At 43.2% G+C, this 20,339-nt stretch overlaps 1 protein-coding gene across 3 annotated transcripts in view; it reads right to left on the reverse strand.

Annotated features, from left to right (window-relative positions):
* The window catches only part of AGPAT4 (1-acylglycerol-3-phosphate O-acyltransferase 4), a 127,892-nt gene extending 122,537 nt beyond the window's left edge, over positions 1-5,355 (reverse strand). The window contains exon 1 of one of the 3 annotated variants that reach the window (XM_025422692.3): positions 5,197-5,355. Coding sequence is in view for 1 of the 3 variants with exons in the window: in XM_049114206.1 (XP_048970163.1) it covers positions 5,079-5,145 (67 nt within the window). In the remaining 2 variants the exon portion in view is untranslated. Of the gene's footprint in view, positions 1-5,078 lie in introns of all 3 variants that reach the window. The other 2 variants (XM_025422694.3, XM_049114206.1) reach the window with 2 other exon arrangements.
* Positions 5,356-20,339: the final 14,984 nt, after the last annotated feature.

The raw sequence follows: 20,339 nt of genomic DNA on the forward strand, positions 1-20,339 counted from the left end.
TCAAATTCAAAAGGGAGAGATCTGTGGCAACTGGAGTTATCTGGAACTCTGGAACAGCTTCCCGCTGGAGGGAGAAGCTGACCTCATCTGAGATCAAAATAACAAAGAAGAGGAACTTGCTAAATGTTTTCTCTGAAGGTCAAACAAGCAGAGGGGGGTGGAGTTCAGATGAACTTCAGTATATCGCCCATATAATCTCCATGCCAAGGTAGAAATCAAGTGGGAGCAAAACAATTCTAAGAGAAGCTACATGACATCAGGAAATGCGAGCAGGAAGTACTCTGACGAGGTTTTAACATTCTTTAGTTTATATATTTAGATTTAAGATGTTCCTACTTGGTTTTGTCAGGAGACACAGACTTGAAATGCATTATGGGAAATCTAGCTCTAAAGGACAAGAGGCTCTCTAGTAAACCGATGGGCATATAATTTTGATGAGGGGGGGAGTTTCTCTTTTAAAAATGCTATACTTGGGGACGCTTGGGTGGCTCAGTGGTTGAGCATCTGCCTTTGGATCAGGGTGGATCCTGGAGTCCCAGGATCGAGTCCCACACTGGGCTTCCTGCATGGAGCCTGCTTCTTCCTCTGTCTATGTCTACCTCTCTTTCTCTCTGTGTTTCAAATAAATAAATAAATAAATAAATAAATAAATAAATAAATAAATAAAAATGCTATACTTGGAGTCCATCTGGAGGGAGCCATAGTCCCATAGAAGTCTACAAGTAACTTGCAATGAGGGAACTTTGAGAGAAAGAGAAGATGTAAGTCTTCTGGACTGTATTCCTCTATGGCTCCAGGGTCAGAAATCCCACCTCTTCCCATTTCATTAATCAACAAATGTTTCCTGACACCAGCCATAAGCTCAACCAGTATGAAAGGTATAAGAAAATTCTAAGATGGATAATGGTCAAACAGCTAGCCACTCTTTCCTCCTCTGCTCAGCACAATCTATATATAAAATTGTTCAATGAAGGAAGCATGCAGTGCCATTAGCCAATAAATGCCTCTCTCAAAAATAACCCTCACTTGTTTAAGGGACTGGTTCCACAATTGTCTCTCTGTTCGTTCCTGAGCTTCTTTAGAAAAGAAATAGTTTCCTATTTATTGCTATATCCATAATTTATAGCGCTTGACACATGATAGTATCATTTGTTGAGTGAATGAATACATGGATGGATGATGGAAGCATCTATGTATGTATACATGAATGAATGAAGGGTGATGGAAAAGTAGGATTTAGGATCAAAGGAGGAAGTAGAACAAAATGAGGACAAAATCAAAGACAGGTAGGAAATCTTTGGTAGAGCCAGAGTTCCTCTTGAAAAACAGAGGAGACAGGTTAGATGGATCATTCCACGATAATGTTCAAAATTCAAAAAGCAAACGAAAATTGCTTTTAAGAGCTTTCTCCTTAGTCATTAGAAGAAAATGGAGATCAATCCGTCACAGTATCTCCCTGAAAAACCCCTCAGATATTTGAAAACTGTAGCTATTTACTCTGTATCCAGTTTTGCTCACAGTTGAGTTGGTAGCATTTGGCAGACAAAGATGCACAATGAATGTTGTTGAAAGCACAAGCTCCTGATTTGAGCTTTCTCTTTCCCACAGCCTTAGCAGTGGTCCTCCCTGGTTCACACCATGAAGCCAAATTTCAGAGCACCAAAACTTCCTTTCCAAACTGAGTCTGTCTTAGGCAAAGACTATTGCAACTCTATGCCCCAGCTCTGGATAGTGTTGGGTGATTATGAAGCCAGGCTTGATCACCTATGTCTCTCAAAACCCTTAGGCATTCAAAAATCCTTCAGCACTGTGAATGCAGAGTCTTCACATACCCTTTAGACCTCCTTTTGACAATAAATTGCACAAAATGCAGTTAAGTCAGCCACACACTTATCTGAACACCCCACAATCTAAAGAGATGGCAATGGTAGGTATCATGAGGATGATGTTGTAGGGGCAGGGATGGGGCCCCCTTTTCCAAATTTCTCACTTGTTTAAAATCTGATTTAAGTCTGGTCTTTACTTTTTGGAGCTTCATCTCAAAAACAATTGGACTAGGCAGGATTTCACCACCTGCTCACATCATCTTTCTCCTACCAGTCTTTCTTCTTCTGGTTTAGACAAAATTCTGTCCCTGAATCTATATTCACCAGCATAGAGTACGCTTGCCCCATTTCCACACTAAAGACAGAACTCTCCCCACTTGGGACAAGAACCAAGAACCATGCTTCATTTCCTGACCCCAACCTCCATCAGCTGGGACAACTTTGCCTTCTTCCCCTTGAATTGTCGTCTCCTCTACTTCCAGCCTTGCGTCCCCATCCTGATCATGTTCTCCTCAAACTAACCAACCTACATCCGCTCTCTCTCATCTCCCTCCAGGAGTCCGCCAGGACTCCTGGTCTCCAGCTGTGTGCACATCGGCACTTGTTGTCACTCCCGTTTGGTGGATCTTTAACTTGGGAGCCCAGACCACAACTTCTCCGTCCTTCACAAACGTCACGGCACCCAATTCAGAGCCTTGCAGACATTGAGGTCTCAGCTCCATGGGCAAATAACTCCAACTCCGGAAGTCCTTTCTTTGGTGTCACCTCTACTCAGCCTCTTTCCTGGGACCCTGAATTTGCTCTGCATCTATAGCTCCGTTGACCTTCCTCAGGTCAGGTCAGGGCTGCTAATTATGTTTTTAACCTCCACTCAGGGTCCAATGATGGGACAGTATTTATTTATTCCTGGCTGTGCTTCCAAAGGATTCTTGCCCTTTGAACTCCATTCCATAAAGTTTTTTTTGTTGGGACTCCTGGGTGGCTCAGAGGTTGCCTTCAGCTCAGGGCGTTATCCTGGAGGCCAGGGATCCAGTCCCACATTGGGCTCCCTGCATGGAGCCTGCTTCTACCTCTGCTTATGTCTCTGCCTCTCTCTCTGTGTCTCTCATGAATAAATAAATAAAATCTTTTTTTAAAAAAAGGCTTTCTGTTGTGAAATGGTTAGGTCTGGAAACTCCAGAGTGCCCCCCTCACAGATTTGGACTTCCACACTGGGCAGCTGCTTTCCAGGGTCATGAGGGTGACTCTACATCCTTGAGGACCATTTTCAGGCTAGAAAAACAGTAACTTAGCACAACTGCTTTCCATGCTCTTTGCAAACATCGGAAGCTTACAATTCAACTGCCATGTGTACTAGCACGCATTTCCAAAGCGACAGTCATATGCTTTTCAATGACACTTCTCCCTGCTTTATGCCCTTTAACTAATTCTCTGGGCTTTAACTCCATTTGCTTCTAGTTAGTCTTGTGCCACGCTATGTAGTCCCCGTTTTCAGATAACTTTTGTATCTGAAACACTCGAGATCTCTTGCACTATAATAACTTTTGTAAGTCCTAGATAAAAGTATATATGTAGGTAAGAATTTCTGCAAACAGAACCTCATTCAAACCACCTCTTCTTCCTGTTTCCACACCGAAGGGTTACTCTGAGGTTTCTAAGTAATGCTTTTGGCTTCAATAGCAGGAAGACACTGGGAGAGCTGAGCGACCTTCACAAATCTGTATTCAAACTTACAGGCAATCTTAAGAATTGAGGATGAGATGACTATTGATCTGTCTTATAAAGGCTGATTTGTAATTCGCAATGCCCGAATTAAGGGAATGGTGTCCATTATCAAATATTTCCTCAGATATACTGAATAAAAGCCTCAGTTTGATTCCTACCTGTTTGTCGGCTCATTTGGACTATGCTTTTATAGCAGATGTGCAATTGATTCTAATTCTATTTAACTTTGCTTATTGGGTGCATAGTACCTTTCTCTCATACTTTATATTTTTCCTGAAAATCAATTCTTTTTCTCCCCATGGAGGAGGATAATCAGAAGACTCAATAGTTTTAACTTAGGACTTTGATTTGCCCCTGTTGTCCCTGTCCACCGCCCCCCCACACACACACACACACTTCCATGCACACACTTTCTCCCTCTTGTCATGATAGTCTTTTCTAACTGCAGATGCTTGATTCATAATCACAGATGGGTTAACGCTTTCCCAACTTTGAAAAAGAGAAGATCTATGAACCCTACGGACCCTTAATGAGAGCCGTTGGCATGGAGATCCATCCAAGGACAATGTGCAAAAAACTGAGAATCCTGCCGTTGGTTACCTTTTGTTACTCACTCCTACTTGTTGAACTTAGCTTTTTTTCTTTTTTCTGCATATGTTCAGGCTAGAGCAAAGAAGCCCTCTTTTGAACATTTAGACTAGGAGGCAACCCTGTGAGGCAGATGATACTATATCTATCGGTGCCCATTCTCAGACACCCTGTTAAACTTTTTTTCAAGGATCTCGCCTCCTCTCCAGAAGTGAGGGCTGGCCCCCTGCTTGGTCTGGTTAAGGCATTAACATCACATCTAGAGCCCTGGTTTTCTAAGACAGACCAGGGACCGGCGGACCTGCATCGACACCCAGTCATTCCTTCCACAATTCCTAGATAGGATGGAGAAATCCAGAGGCCAAAAATTAAGTAAATAAAGAGGTAATCACCAATGCCCGTTTCCTTGACAACACCCCTCCCCCAGCCCTCCTGTGATAGGGAAAAACCAAAATGAAAGTGACTGAGGGGTAGCCACAAAGCCACGCTGGATTTTAGCAAGCGGAGGCAACCGCCGGCCGGAAAGCAGCAGACTCCCAACGCCATACGAACAAATCAATTTATATCGGGGCGGCCTTTGGTGGAGTATTATTTTTGTGGTTGCCATAGAAACGCCAGGGACGGAAGAACGTGTTGCATGACACAGGAGACCGATCCGTAACAGGAACCTTCTCCCCAGCTTCATCTATTGCAGGGGAAACGCTCTCCACCGCCCCCCTCCTCCTCCCCACCAAGGGGAGGGGGCCGCAGAGGGGAAATGCAGCCCGGAGCAGCAGCTCGAAAGCCCACCCCGGCCGGGAGCGCTCCCCCGGCTGAGCACAAAGAAAGGGTCCTGCCCTGGCAGCAAAGCCCCTCTGCCTGGCAGGCTCTGTCCCTCCACGTCCCCACTGTCGCCTCACTTCCTCCTCCACCTTCCACTCTTCCTCGTCCTGTACCTACCCCTTCCAGAGGTTTTAGTGAGGTCCAGCCGAGGAGAGGACAGGGACAGAGAGAGACCCACACGCATCCGCCACGCCCAGGGGTGAAGTCGCCTGCAAACAGCACGAACGGCACATACCTCCTTTCTGGCGGCCCCTGGCACATGGACTTAGAAATCAGAAACTGAAAGGGAGCAGGCTGGGGGTGCAGAAATTGCCACTAGTTTATAGGAGCTGTAAGTCAGCCAACACTGGAAAGAAAAAGCGAGACTCCACCCATGGGGTGGACCCTTCGGGGGAAAAAAAAAAAAGTGGTCCTCAGCTGACGTCTCTCCCCACCCCATGTCACTTCCTTTTAAAGCTACAATTTAGCAGTTACGGGGAGGGAAGATACGAGCGGGTGTAACATGAGTCACTCCCTTCCCCTTCCAATTAGTGCGAGGAAGGGCTCCGCTCGGCTTCGCGACCGCAAATCTGGGGCTCGGGGACCTGCCCCGAATCGGGAACAAAGCCCGCTAGGTGGCCTCTCAGGTCCTGCCCGCGGCTCCCAAATCCTGTTGCATCCCCGAGCTGAAATGGCTCCTCCAGCCTCCAGCCTCCAGCCTCCAGCCCGGAGCGACTCCGGCCCCGGCTGTGTGCCGACCTGGAAAGCCTCCTCCGGCGGCCCGGTCGGAATTGAGCAAGTCTGGATCGCTTTGTTTTGGAGGATGCGCGCCCTCTGCAACCCCCTCACCTCTCGCGGCTCCGCTGCGCTGGCCGGAGGTTGCCTTCCACCCCGGAGAGCCCCCAGAGCACCTTCAAGGAAGTAATGCCGAGAGCTCCAGTGATGGGAGACGTTAAGGAGCGGGGGGGAAAGCAGCCCCGAGGTCGACGTAGCCTCTCCCTGCAGAGCGGCCACCAGGGTCGATCACCACTGCACACACGCGCGCACACACATGCACACACAGGCGTGCACGTGGCATTTGCATGTAGTGTGTTGGAGAGGGTCTGGGCGGACCTTTCTAATGAAACAGCGTCGTCACAACTTTGAAGGAGGGCGGGCCGTGGAAACTCCAGAAATGCCGGGTTTCTCACAGCCCTACAACATTACCTCACCCCCCTCCAAAGAGTTCAGATGCATGCCCTTCAAATGTTCACTGTTGGAACCACAGTCACAAAAAAGAATCCGAGTATTTAGACATGACTCCGCTGTTCACTCCTATTCTTGAGAAGTCTAGGATCCACAGGGAAAAAGAACATGCTCACGGATAACTAGACCACGTTGCAAAATTACTAAGACCCAACAAACTGCTGAAAAGCAAAACAAAACAGTGTGCCATGAGAACAGAGAAGATGGAAGGGATCTTTTCAGTGATAGTGGGAGGGTGGGAAAGAGGGCATTCGTAACTGAGGAAACCGGGTTTGGACTGGGTCCTGTAGGGTGTGTGGCATGTTGATGGTATGTGATGGGAGAGAGGGAGATGGGGCGTGGATGTGGAGGAGGATAAAAAACATCAAAGGCGCCAGGAAGGAATGTGAACAGAGATCTGAAGAGAAAACCCATTTGTGGCAACGGCTTATTTTAATATCCGTGAGAAAATTAATCTGACCATATAGAAATGCTTATAAAAGATACTTGTAAGACCTTTCGTACAGCCAATGCAATTTCTAAGAGTTGTCATAACTTTTCAAATTATGTTTTAAAGTCCATGTATTATTTCTGGGCATCTGAGCGGTTCAGTCAGTTAAGCAGCCGACTCTTGATTTTAGCTCAGGTGTTGATCTCAAGGTGCTGTTTGTTGGCTATTTGTGTATCCTTTTTTTGGTGTGTTACAGTTTACGTCTTTTACGTTCATTCATTCATTCATTCATTCATTCATTTTAAAATAGGCTCCACACCCAGAATGGAGCCCAATGCTGAGATAGAGACCTGAGCTGAGATCAAGAATCAAATGCTTAACTGACTTGAGCCACCCAGGCACCCCGATATATTTTATGTCTTTTCAAATTTCTCCACTGACCAGCATTAGTTTTTTACAGTCTTGCTGATTGAATATGTTGCTTGTTCTGACCCTTAACAGGTCACAATGCGCTAAGAATCCTCAAGGAGACTCCCCACTGAGCATGGAGCCCAACTTGAGGTGACAGTAAATTGGTACACTCTTTTTAGAATTCCATTAAACATGATGTATCATGAGCCTTTAAAATGGTCATACTCTTTATGCAACAATTCAACTCACGAGAATTTATGCTAAGGAAATAAGCAGTGATGACCTCAAAGATTTAGGCACAGGAAGATTCATTAGAGTCATTTATGATAGTGAAGATTAGAAATGATTTAAACGTCTGAAGTAGCAGGTTAGTTATATAAATGATGTGATATTAATATAACAGAACACACTCCATAAATTTAAAAAGCTGAATTTGAAAGACATGAGTAAACTTCCACAATATATTAAGTGAAGAGGAAACTAAGGTATATATCAAATGTAAACTCTTCTTTATAATTATACAAATATATATTACATTGCCTATAACGGATTGGAGAGCGCCCCCCCCCCAATTCATGTCCATCCAGAACTTCAGAAGGTGTTTTTATTGGAAACAGTGTCTTTAAGAAGGTTATTAGTTAAGATGAGGTCATGCTGGATTAGGAGGAGCCCTAAATCCGATGTCTCATATTCTTGTAAGAAGAGGAGAGATTAGAGAGGAATATACACAGAGAATGAGGCCATGGGATGTTGGAGGCAAAGCTTGGAGCAGAGTGTCTACAAGCCAATGAATGTCAAAGCGTCTATTCTGGCAAGTGCCAGAAGCTAGGAGAAAGGCTTAGAACAGACTCTCCCTCAGAGCCTCAAGAAGGAACCGACCCTACTGACACCTTAATTTCCTGGCCTCCTGAATTGTGAGAGAACAAATTTCTGGGTTTTAAACCACTCAGTTTGTGGTCATTTGTCATGGAAGCCCTTAGAGACTCATACCGTGTGCAAAAAAGTCATTAAACTGTTAATGATTATTTCTAGGCTGTGAGGTTGAGGATGATTCTTATTTGTTTTGTTGTATTTTACTGCATTTAAAAAAAAATTCAACCAGGAACACTTACAACTTTAGTAAAAGAAAATGGTTATGAGTAAAACCCAAAGATTCAAAGTTTCCAAAGTCATAGTGTTCTAGGATGATTTAGAACACAAGTGAAGAATAATCAATGATGATTACAACATATTGTAGCTCAAAGATTAAAGTATTTTCAGGAGTCTCAGTTAAAGAGGGAATGCTATGTGTTTCAGAAAAATTTTTTAACCTAAATTTTGGTACTTAAAATGATGAATATCATTTGTCTAAAATGCTAACTTACATACCATGTATTTAACTGCCACGCTAGATGGTTAAGTTATTTTTTTTTTTTTTTGGTTAAGTTATTAATGAGTATTTCGAACAACCTGCTCTCTTAACACCTTGTTAGCTGCATGCTGATGCATTATTTTTTTTTGCTTTATTTTGTTTGCCTGATGGTAGGATTACAAATATAAGTAAATCCATATAAATATATACACACTTTGAAAATTTCCTCAAATTATAAAATATAAACATATCATAGATTTGCAATTATAATTACCTCTCACTGTATGCTGAATTAGGAGTTGTGGCTGTGTCAAGTAGACAAAGAAAAGTGTATAAATATTTAGTAAAGTCAATTTGAGGTTTGGAATCTTTCATCTTATGTTTACGGGTTGTGTATTTCAATCAACTCTAATTGAGCCTTACAGATGTGTCATATATGATGTTTAATGACCAACAAGCTCATAAGGATATGTTGTCATCCCAATTATTTTAAGTACATTCAAATAGCTTTAATATGAACATTTAATGTTCAAATAACATTAACTATCATGGAGGAAAGTGTAGAGGAACAAAGCAAGATTGCCTCCTCTATCTATCTAGATTTACCTCCTCTAAATGACTGTCCTAAGTCATTTCCCCAAATATTAATGTGGATGCAGGACCCCACGTCCATCAACTCTTAATGATCTTAACTCAGAATTGCATTTTAAGTGTCTTAAAAATCATTCTCAGGATTCACGTATCTCCTTTCTCTTCTGGATGTCTTCAGGTCCATTCAACCTGGCAGGGATGACTAGAAAGTCTTTCCCTCCTCCTGAATCCGGGCAACGAGCAGCTGGAAATCATAGGATACGGGAGCAAATCTACCATAAGGGGAGGAACTGAATTCAAATCAATGAACTCATGGGATACTTGGGTGGCTCAGCGGTTGAGCATTTGCCTTTGGCTCAGGGCATGATCCTGGGGTACCGGGATTGAGTCCCACATTGGGCTCCCTGCATGGAGCCTGCTTCTCCCTCTGCCTGTGTCTCTGCCTCTCTCTGTGTGTGTCTTTCATGAATAAATAAATAAAATCTTAAAAAAAAAATAAACGAACTCTTAGCTGATGGGCAGCAAATTGAAAGTTACCAGCTTCACGATCTGATTTTATTTTTTATTTTGTTAAATTTTTATTTATTTATAATAGTCACAGAGAGAGAGAGAGAGAAAGGCAGTAGGCAGAGGGAGAAGCAGGCTCCATGCACTGGGAGCCCAATGTGGGATTCGATCCCGGGTCTCCAGGATCGCGCCCTGGGCCAAAGGCAGGCGCTAAACCACTGCACCACCCAGGGATCCCAATGATCTGATTTTAAGAGACAAGGTAATACAAAGGAATACTGGAACTTGGGGCTTGTGTTCTTCGTGATCAAGTGAAAAGAAAGCACACTGTTTTGAGTGGTATTTAACCCTGGGTGATTTTCAACCATTGCACTTTATAATTTTGTGATTTAAAAAGAAATTGATAAGTGTGTATTATTTTTATAAACAGAAAACTAAAGCATTTTCATTTTTAAAAATAAATATTTATTGTTATTAACTGTGACATATGCCTTTCTTGATTTGGCAGCCATCTGAGCCTATAGCCCAATGACACCTTAAAGGGTAATCTGATTCACGTGTGGTTGTGGGGACCATTAGCATGGGCATCATCTGGGAACACATTAAAGATGCAGTCTCCAGCCCTACCCCAGACCTACTAAATCAGAAGCTCCATTTTAATGACATTTCCGGGACAGTCATATGCACAGTAACAATGGAGAAGTACTTGTTTTAATCCACATCTCTGATTTTACAGACGATCTCTCACATCAGAGTCCAGGAAGGCTGGGTCCGCTTGTCCTGGGTTACACAACACACATAAATGAACAGGGAGCAGCGGAAACCAAGGCTCAGTTTTTAATGATTCCTACCTCAAAATTCTTTCCATTCTGTTCTCCAGGCTTCCAGATGAAAAGCAAGTCTGAAAGAAACTCCATTGGCATCAAAATGCTAAAAAGAGAATTTTTACTTAAACTCATGTTCGTTATACTAGGTGTAGTTATTAAAAGCCCATCTATATTCCATGCATTTGAGTTTAAACATAGTCAGTTTTACCCAAAGAAAGTTAGTTTTGGAATATTGGACCAAAATTGGTGAAAAGCATGTGACATCTTTTCTCCATGATCACTCATTTTATCTTGGTTGCAAGCCAAAACAATGTCTAGTCCAACAAAACTTAGCTTCATGACTGATTTCCAGGAGGCTGTAAAAAAGAAAATGGTCTCCATGGGCTTCCTTGTTTTGCTCTTGCCTTGCTCTTGCCACTTCCTAGTCTGCTTGCTCCTTACCAGGGAGCCTGTGCAAAATAAAAACAAAGCATATGATTTCCCCCCTCTCTCATCTCTGACTTTAGACACCACAAAAGTCCTCTCTATAATATGTTTCCTCCTTTAATCTAGCTTTGTTTCTTGCAACAAAGGGTCCTAATTCTTTTTTATTTTTTATTATTTTATTTATTTTTTGAGGGGGCAGAGAGAGGAAGGCAGAGGGAGAAGGAGAGAGAATCTGAAGCAGGCTTCATGGGCAGCGCAGAGCCTGCTGCAGGGTCTGTCTCATGACCCTGAGGTCACAACCTGAACTGAAATCAAGAGTTGGGAACTTCACCAACTGAGCCACCCAAGTATTCCAAAGGGTCCTAATTCTTCATGTAGATTTTTAGAGTCTCAGCTTTCTCATTCCTAAAATTCGTGAAGTGGTGGTTTAAATGAGACAGTAGATGGGAGGCACCTGAAATAGTGTAGAACCTCAAAAAATGATCTTTCTTGTCTCTTCTCTCCTCAACCCATTCAAGATGACTTACAGACCTTTGCTTCCAGGTGGTATCTCTCTCCTAACCCCTAGACACATTTACCCGCTAACCTGATGAATGTCTTCATGGACGAATCCTAACTGCATCTCAAATTGAACAGGTCCCCTGACGGTCTCTGGCCCCAATTCTGCTAGAGCTCCCCGGCTCTATCTCATAGACAACTCTGTTTCCCTATGTTGGTGAATGGTGATCCCAAAGTTCCCTCTGAGTCTCCCTCTTGCTCTTGCATCTCATCCTCCCTATGGCATGCTGGTAATTCTCTTCTCGAAGATACCTGCCTGCAGGCTCTCCTCCACTGGCACTGCTGCTGGCAGAGGTCGCCCTGGCATCCTCCTCATGGTTGACTGCAAGAACCTCTTCCTCAACTGTTCAGTGCAGCATAAAACTCAAACTCCTCTGGGTAACACACAAGACCCTTCATGACCCGGCCTTCCTCTCTCCTGAATCCCATCTCTCACGTCTCCCCATATCTTTCCCAAGGCCACCTCTTGGCTGACTTGTGCCTCCCTCCCTGTAGGGCTTGCTTACCAAGTCCTCCTGGAGGACCCCAGCCCCTCAAAAGGAAGAGTAGCCTGAGCTTATCTCTACTAGTGCATTTCATCGGTTGCTTTTATATATTTAGTCCCTAATAGCTTGTGAGGGCAGGATGCGTGTTTTCAAAGCTCTGTCTGTCCCAGGGCTCCATTGATGGTAACTGAACGAATGAACATGATCACTTGTGCTTTCACTGCAGGCAAGTGGGATTCTCAGTTTCTACTCCTATAACTCAAAGAGGTTTCTTTTCAGGCATCCTTTTCATCCCGGGTCTTCCTATATTAAACATATTTAAGGAAAAGTTTTAACTCTCCAAGAAATCACCTCCTTCATTTTCATTTATACTGTGTCCTTTCCCCGTCTTTGCTCACATGGATGCATAGCTTATTTGTCTCTAATTATAGGAGTGTAGAAAATATCGTCATATTTTTATTTCACACATCCTACAGTTTTTCTCATCAGGATTTTCTTAATTATCTTCTTAATGGTTTCCAAATTGTCTACCTACTTAGGACACAGCAGTTTTCATAACTGTTCTCCTTTGGGGTAGAACAGCTTTTCCTTCCTGCTTCCACTTACTGGGCACTAAGCACTTTGTATCAGAGGCCCCCCCCCTTCCCTGTCATTTTGTAAATGAGGAAGCTGATGATGAGCTGGGTGGAGTCACTTCCTCAAGCAGAGGCAGGACTACCTCTCAAGTGCACCTAATCCCAAACACCAATATTCTTGACTACTGTAGCATACCACCATTACCACAAACGAGGTTCTCTCCTTTGGGGTGATGCCCTAAGAGAAAGTCTCAGAAGAGGAGGGCTTTGCCACTCGCCCATGCATCACTGAATGCACTAATATGTTGCTGCTCATCACCACCTCACTATCCTTTGCTAATTGCCTCACCACACTCTGCAAGTTTCACAGTTTTAAATAATACCAATTTTAATTTTTGTGCCTTGCATGTGAAGCTTTGTTTTACTGACTCTTACCATTTGCAGATATTTTTCTGTGAGATCTATTCTTTAGCATTGACTCTTTATGCCCTGGGCTTGGTATTTACTGTTTGCATGTAAACCGTGATTTGCCAATCTATTTCTTCTATGATGACCACTGCTCCAGCCCTTGTCCTGTCGTTCCATATTATCAGTTCTTATTTTGCGATCATCCTCTCTCTGTGTGTGGTGTAAACTGTTTAAGATGATTAGCAAATTGCCATCCTGTCCTGCCACTTATTAAATAAATCTTCCTTTTGTTGAGTGCACTGACATAGAAAGAGTGCTTTTGGAGAAAGCAGATGTGGGTTAGGAGCCTGGCTGAGGGAATCCATCCTGTTGTATTTAGGGACAGCTTTTCCCAAGGGGAAGTGCACATTCTCTTCTGCTCCTCCAGCAGGGCTCAGAGATGTGGGACACAGGGAGAAACTGAAGCACCCCATGCCTCATCCCACACACCCACCCATGTCCCACCCACAGGGCACCCCTGTCTTTGTTCACGTTGAAGCTGCAAGACACAGAAAAGTCAGCCAGCCATCTCCCAAAGGACCTCAGGTGGCCCAAGGCAATGAATATTGCTGGTCTTGAGAGGCAGACCTGGAGCAGTTGGCTGGATGTCTTAACAACCAATGTCTGGCTAAATTGTGAAATAAATGTTTCTAAGCCAATTCTATAGTTGGGCCTAGATGGAAAAAATGAATTAGGGGCTTCAAACATTCTATTGAGGAAAAAAATATACCCTTCCTTTTCCCTACCTCCATTATTATCCACCACTCCCTCCCCCCATCTTTTCTTTGTGATCTTAGCTCTGTCCATGTCATTTTATAGGATATATTTCAAAATAGTTGTGTCAGGATTGAAGGGAGAGCAAACTTAACTATATGATAGAATCACCAATGGGACAAAGAAGAAACCAGTAACTGAGAAAGAAGTAAAAAGTGTAAAGATTGGGAAAAAAAGAAATAGAAGACCCATTATTTGCAATGACGTATTTGTACAAATAAAATTCCAAAAGAATCTATGGATAATTTTTTAGAATTTATAAGAGAGTTTGGTGGGTCACCATGCTGGCATCAGTGGCATCTACATATCACTGACAGATTGCATTTTCCAAAGATGCCCATGGCAATCTCTGTCATCCCATCACTCACCCTCTGCAGTGTGAGTAACCACTTCCTCATAAAGAGATGGGGTTCCCTCCTCCTCCCCTTGTACCTGGGTGGCCGACTTGACTGTAACTGATAGAATGTGATAGAAATGATGCTGTGGAAGTCCCAGGGCTTAGTCAGAAAAGGCCAGGCAGCTTCCTCCTGGCTCTTTGAATACTCCTGGGCTCTGCAAGGTTGCTCTCAGTGTCCCCTTTCTCAGAACCATGTGGCTAAGCTGTGAGAAGCACAAGCACACGAGAGGTCATATGAAGGACTTCTGTGGACAGTCCCAGAGGGAACCAGCCTGTGAGTCAATCCAGGCCCCATGCCCTCACAAGAACAAAGAAGCCTCCAGATGGTTCCTTAGCCATGTGAGTCACCCCCAGTTGTTCAAGTCTTCTCAGCTGAGGCCCCAAACATTTTGGAGCAGAAAGGAGTCCTTCTCACTTTGCCTTTTCTAGCTCATCCACAGACGCTATGAGCATAAAAGAATGGTGGCTATTTCACAACGCTGAGCTTGGGGTAGTTTGTCATAGAGCTTTGCAACATCAAAATATAACACCCATAGGCAGCCCGGGTGGCTCAGTGGTTTAGCGCCGCCTTCAGCCCAGGGCCTGATCCTGGAGACCCAGAATCGAGTCCCGTGTCAGGCTTCCTGCATGGAGCCTGCTTCTCCCTCTGCCTGTGTCTCTGCTGCTCTCTCTCTCTCTGTGTGTCTGTGTGTCTCTCATGAATAAAGAAATAAAATCTTTTTAAAAAAAATACACCCATAATGGGCAATTATAAAAAAAGAAATTTAAAAAAAGGCATATTTACAATAGTATTAAAAAAACTCAAATATCTAAGAAGGGCTCTGATGAGAGAAGGGTAAGACCTTTATATAAGAAACTATAAAGCTCTAATAAGAGAAATTAAAGATTTAAATCAATGGGAGAATACGGACACAAATTCAAATATTCAAGTGAAGATGTAAATTTTCCCTAAACTGATCTGTAATTTTAATGCAACTCATTCAAATCCAGCGGATGTGTAAGTTGATCCTAATATTTACATGGAAATGCAAAGAGCCAACAGAATAAGGAGGGAAGACCTACCATTTCAGATCCAAGAGCTATGGGTGTGTATTATAAAGCTACATTGATTAGGACAGTGCAAGAATAAACAATAGACCAATGGAGCAGAATGGAAAGCCCAGAAATAGATCTATGTATTTAAGGGCACTTGATTTATGATGATAGTGGCACTACAGGACAGTTAGGAAGGAATAGTTAGTAAAATAAATATATATATTAATAAAGTGTTCCTGAGTCATTTGGATGGCCACAGTAAAAGCAGAACTTGACTGCTTCCTCAAGCCATATGTGGAAGTCATTCCCAGGTGCATTGTAGATTTCTATATGAAAGATAAAACAATAAAAAATCGTGGAGACAAAATGGAAACTATCGCCATGGCTTTGTGATGGAAAATAGGATTCAAAAGCATTAACCATATAGGAAAAGACTAGGAAATTGGATTGCTCCACAATGAAGCAGTTCTGCTCATCAAAATGCATTAAGAGTCAAAAGGCAAGCGATACAGAGTGAGAAGATCTTTGTTATGTGAATGACTAAGAGTCCTTAGCTAGAAGGTATTAAGAGTACCTTCAAATCAGTAAGAAAAAGTCAACCCCAATAGAAAATGTGAAAAATCTGAATAGAAACTTCACAAAAGAGAGTATCCAAGTCATCAACACACATTTGAAAAGATAACTAACCACATGCCCATCCGAATAGCTAATGTACAAAGGATGAAATGTACCAGCTGTTGAGGAGACTATGTGGTGCTTGGAACAAACACCCTAGAGGCAGGTCAAGAGATGGGGCACTTTGGACAGTCCTGTAATGTGTCTTGATAAGGTGGAAGATATGCATCCCCCCATGACCTAGCAATTCTACATTTAGGCATATGCCCAACAGAAACGCACTCACATGATTCAGCAGTCTTCACAGCAACATTATGTGAACCAGCAAGCAATTGCAATGACCTGATCCGCAGCTACAGGCATTGTGTAGAGAGCATATAAAGAAACAGTGGTGTAGGTATGCTATATGATGCCGTTCAGCAATGGGAATAAATGGAACTCAACTAAATGCAGAAACATTTTTAAAAATGTCACAGGGGTTTCTAGGTGACTCAGTTAAGCATCCAACTCTTGGTTTCTGCTCATGATCTTAGGGTCTTGAGATTGAGCCCCGAGTCTGGCTCCATGCTAAGCAGGGAGTCTGCTTGAGATTCTTTCCCTTTCCCTCTGTGCCTCCATCTCTCTCTGAAATAAATCTTTCAAAAAAATGTCACAAATATAATTTTGATCCAAAGAAGCCAAACCCCAGAGACAACCTATTCTATGATCCACTGCTATGTTCAAAACCTGGAGAAGTAACCCTTGTGTTAGAAGTTAAGTTACAAAAAAAAAAAGTTATGTTACAAGTCTATATGGTTACCTTTGGAGATGTGTGAGCGTAGCAAACAGGAAAGGATAAGGAGAGATACTGGTAATGTTCCATTTCTTGTTTTGGTAGTCAAGTAGTCATTATATGGGTGGATCCACTCTGAGGACGGTCCCTGATATGTATATGCCTAGGATGTGTGCGCTTTCTCCACAGGCATGTTATTTCCATAAAAAAAGTTAAAAGGAAGTTGAAACTATTCACTCCAATTTTTCTATTTGAAAAACAGATTTGAAGCTTTCCCAGCCCAATATTAAAATGGAAGTAAATTTCTCTTTGATTAGGTCACCCAGGAATGGTACTGAGCCTAGCTTTGGTTTATGAAAAGGGCTTTAGGAATATTGTAGGTAAGATGGTCTAATATAATCAGTATAAACTAAAATAGTTTGCATTTATTTAGAAATTCTTTGTGCAATTGTTTTGTGAGTCCCCTCCCCAGGGTTCTACTTTGATTTTCTCTTTATTATAAGGATGTATCTTATCTTATAGTTTAGTATTCTTTATAATAAACACTAATCTAGTGTATCATGCCTCTACTACTTAATACCAACTCTCTACAGACAGGATCGATAATATTGCCAGGAACCAATTACATGATCTAGTTTGATTCTGGGAAGATGTTGCACCTTGCAGGCATATAACTTGGACTAAGAAGTACCTCGACCAGAAAGTAGTTTTAAGATTATGAGCTTCCTATGTTATCATCATAGGAACAGCCAAAATGTTTGGCCAGGACAGAGAAGTAAACTCTTACCTGATTTTCAAATATCTATTGAAGCAAAACCACACCCTTAACAGAAATGAATTTCACTTTTCTTGGGAAAACCTGGTACTAGTTAAATTATTTTCTTGGGACCCAGAGGTCAGCATCTCTCACTTACTTCCCCCCAAATGGAAATAACTCTAGTTTATTGTGTACTCATTGCTAAGTAATTACGTTCATATTTCATTTGTGTTTTACAACACCTCTTTGGCATAGCATCCATATTTAAAAAAAAAAGAAAGAAAGAAAGAAACTGAGGCTCAGAGAAGCTGAGAGCATCCCACAAAGGAAGTACAGTTGGACCTTCATCCATGTCAGTTAGCCTGAAGCCTTTGCCCTCGACATCATGTCACCTTGCCCAGGATCATACACTGACCCAGTGCAGTGAGTCCTGAGGCTGCTGAGGAGAGAGGGGTCAGAGACTAGTCCCAACCTGGTTCCTTTGTGTCTTATTTATGTCAAGATGAGTAAGTCCCCTTTCAGCAAACAACTTTGATTCGTTCTTCTCTTATCTCACTCCTAGAACGTGACATCCCCAGGATCCTCCAGGACTGCAACTAACAACTTCACCCGTGAAAATAACTATTGATAACCAAGTGATAGCACTTAGAGCCCCAATCACAGTGAATTTCATTCCTTCAGTGTCACGTGACTCCTTGTGGGTTCATTAGCTCTCAGGAGATGAATACGAAGCTACAGAGCCCAAGAACAAACAGCTCTTTCCTGGCCAGGAAGTTAATGATTGGCTCTGGGAAGGCTAATCTCTGGAAACTGCCTCGGTGGCTCCTGGCTCCGTGGTAAATTGACACATTTCCCTGGGACTCCACCCAACTGGAGAAACAGGGCACCCACTTCTTGCATTTAACCCGCCTGCATTTAATTTTGAGGGATAGAAAGGGGGTGGGAAGGAAGGAATCAAAGGATGATTAAAGCTCTTAAATGATTTCTTTTCTGTTCCACCCAGTGAACCATGCCCTGGAAGAGCATGAACCGACCTGAATCTGTTTCCTGCAATCCTCTCTGTTCGCCAAAGCCACACACATTCATTCACTTATTCATCCAACAAAAATGTATGCCAGCTGTGAGGCAGGCCCTCTTCTCGGTGCCTGGCACACATCAGGGAATCAAGCAAAGATTCCTGGAGATTGTGGGGCTTTCTGGTGGGAAGAGCCTGAAAACAAATGATAATTTAATGAGTATTTTTATAATACAGTAGAAGTTGATATCTCTGGAAAAATGACAAGAAGAGTCAGAAAAAGGGTGTCTGGAGTGTCCAGGGTGGTATGTAGGTTAGAATGTGAATAAGATGGTCAGTAGCCATGTTTGAGAAGGTGAGATTTGAGCAAGGATTTGGGCAGGGGCAGGACTTCTCCAGGTGGAGGGGTATCTGAGCACAGGGCATTCTGGGAAAGAGGAAGGGGTGCCAGAACCAAGCATCGAGAACATGCTGGCTTATTGGAGGAACAAGGAGGCTACAGAAGCATGTGACTGGAGGGGCAGCAGGAGCAGATATCACCTGAGGGGACCCAGGGTACTGGGTAATGAGGGTTTTGCAGGATGATATAAGGACTTTTGGCTTTTAGGCTGAGTGGCATGGGGAACCATGGTGGGCTGAAAAGTGGCAAGCATGACTGATCTTGCTGGTATATTAAGAAAAGACTGTATGGGATCCAGGATGAAGCAGAGGATGAGTAGGGGATGTTTGCAGGGATCCAGCAAGTGATGCAGGTAGCAGACCAGCTGGGACCAGAGCATGAGAAAAGCGAAGAATCATGAGCTTGAGGATTTGGCTGAGCAGGTAAGAACAAAATTACCTGTGAATAGAGCACTTATTTGAGGTAAAGATGAGGCTTGTTTTTGATATGTCGAGGTGGAGACATCCATTAATTATCCATGTGGCAATGGGGTGTAGGCAACAGGGGTGTGAGGTTCAGGGGAGGACGATCCAGGCTGGAGATAAACATTTTAGGAGGAGTCAGCATCTAGATGGCATAAAAGCCCTGAAACTGGATGAGATCATTTTCAGGTTGGCAGATAAAATGCAGGACGCCTGATTAAATTTGAATTTAGATAAAGAGTTTTTATCGTATGTGTGTCTCATGCAATATTTACTTGTTAACCAAGTCAAGTAAATATTTGGCCCCATGGAATATTGGGGACATATTTATACTACAAAATTATTAGTTTGTCTGAAACTCTCTTTAACAGGGACTTCTGTACTCCTGTTTTGAAAATGTGGCAATGCTGGGTTGAGAGAGAGTGCCGGCAAGGGGAAGGTCTGAAGACTGCAATGGAGATCTGAGCAGTGGGGGGTCGGGCAAAAGAGAGGGAAGGAGCACATGAAGGGGTCAGAGAGTCCATGAGGTGGGAGGAAGACAATCCAAGTGTATGGGGTCCTGGAACCCGGAGGGAGAAAGCAGTAATGAGGAGGAGGTGATTCACTGCTCTCCAGGAACACGAGAGGACTGAAGTTGACTATGGGATCTGGCTGCTGGTGGCCCTGACAGCGCAGCCACGGCCCAGTGCCTGGGCATCTTGCAATGCTGAGTGTGAGCCCAGAGCTTAGAGATTAGTGGTCTTCTTCCTCCTGGGGCCTGACATGCGGGTCCTTAGCTGGATTGATGGAAGGGGTCAGGATGACTTTCACCTTTGTGTTCAGGTAGACACTTTCCACCTCGAAGGTGGCCTAGAAGGAACACAATCAGTGGGGTTTTAAATAAGTTCACTGGACACCTCTGTCAGAAAAGACAATCCTGAGCATGGACACAGGATTGAAGTAGGTGAACGTGATGTGCATTGACGAAAACAGGGAGGCTGGCCGACAAGGGAAGAACTCAGGGTCGCCTGATGTGCTGAGCCTCATTTCTGAGAAGCATGGGAAGCAGGAAGTTCCCCCCGCTGGGAGCCATGATTGTTCCAGGGCTGGAAGGGCCCACATGCCACGGTATTCTTAGCTTTTTTTCCAATGGCAAGCACATTTTTTTTTTCCTAGAAAAAGAAACAGCAGTGGTACCATTTGAATCCTTCAATTTTTTAAAAAATGTGGTTGTTACCATTAAGTTCCTTAATTCAAGAAAAACACAACGTTCTTTCTTCACTTGAAAGCAATGAGATATAAACCCTGTCATGTCCCCTGAATAAGACTTGCTTCTTAGAA

This window comes from Canis lupus, chromosome 1, assembly GCF_003254725.2.
Source record: "Canis lupus dingo isolate Sandy chromosome 1, ASM325472v2, whole genome shotgun sequence".
Taxonomy (NCBI): Eukaryota; Metazoa; Chordata; class Mammalia; order Carnivora; family Canidae; genus Canis; species Canis lupus.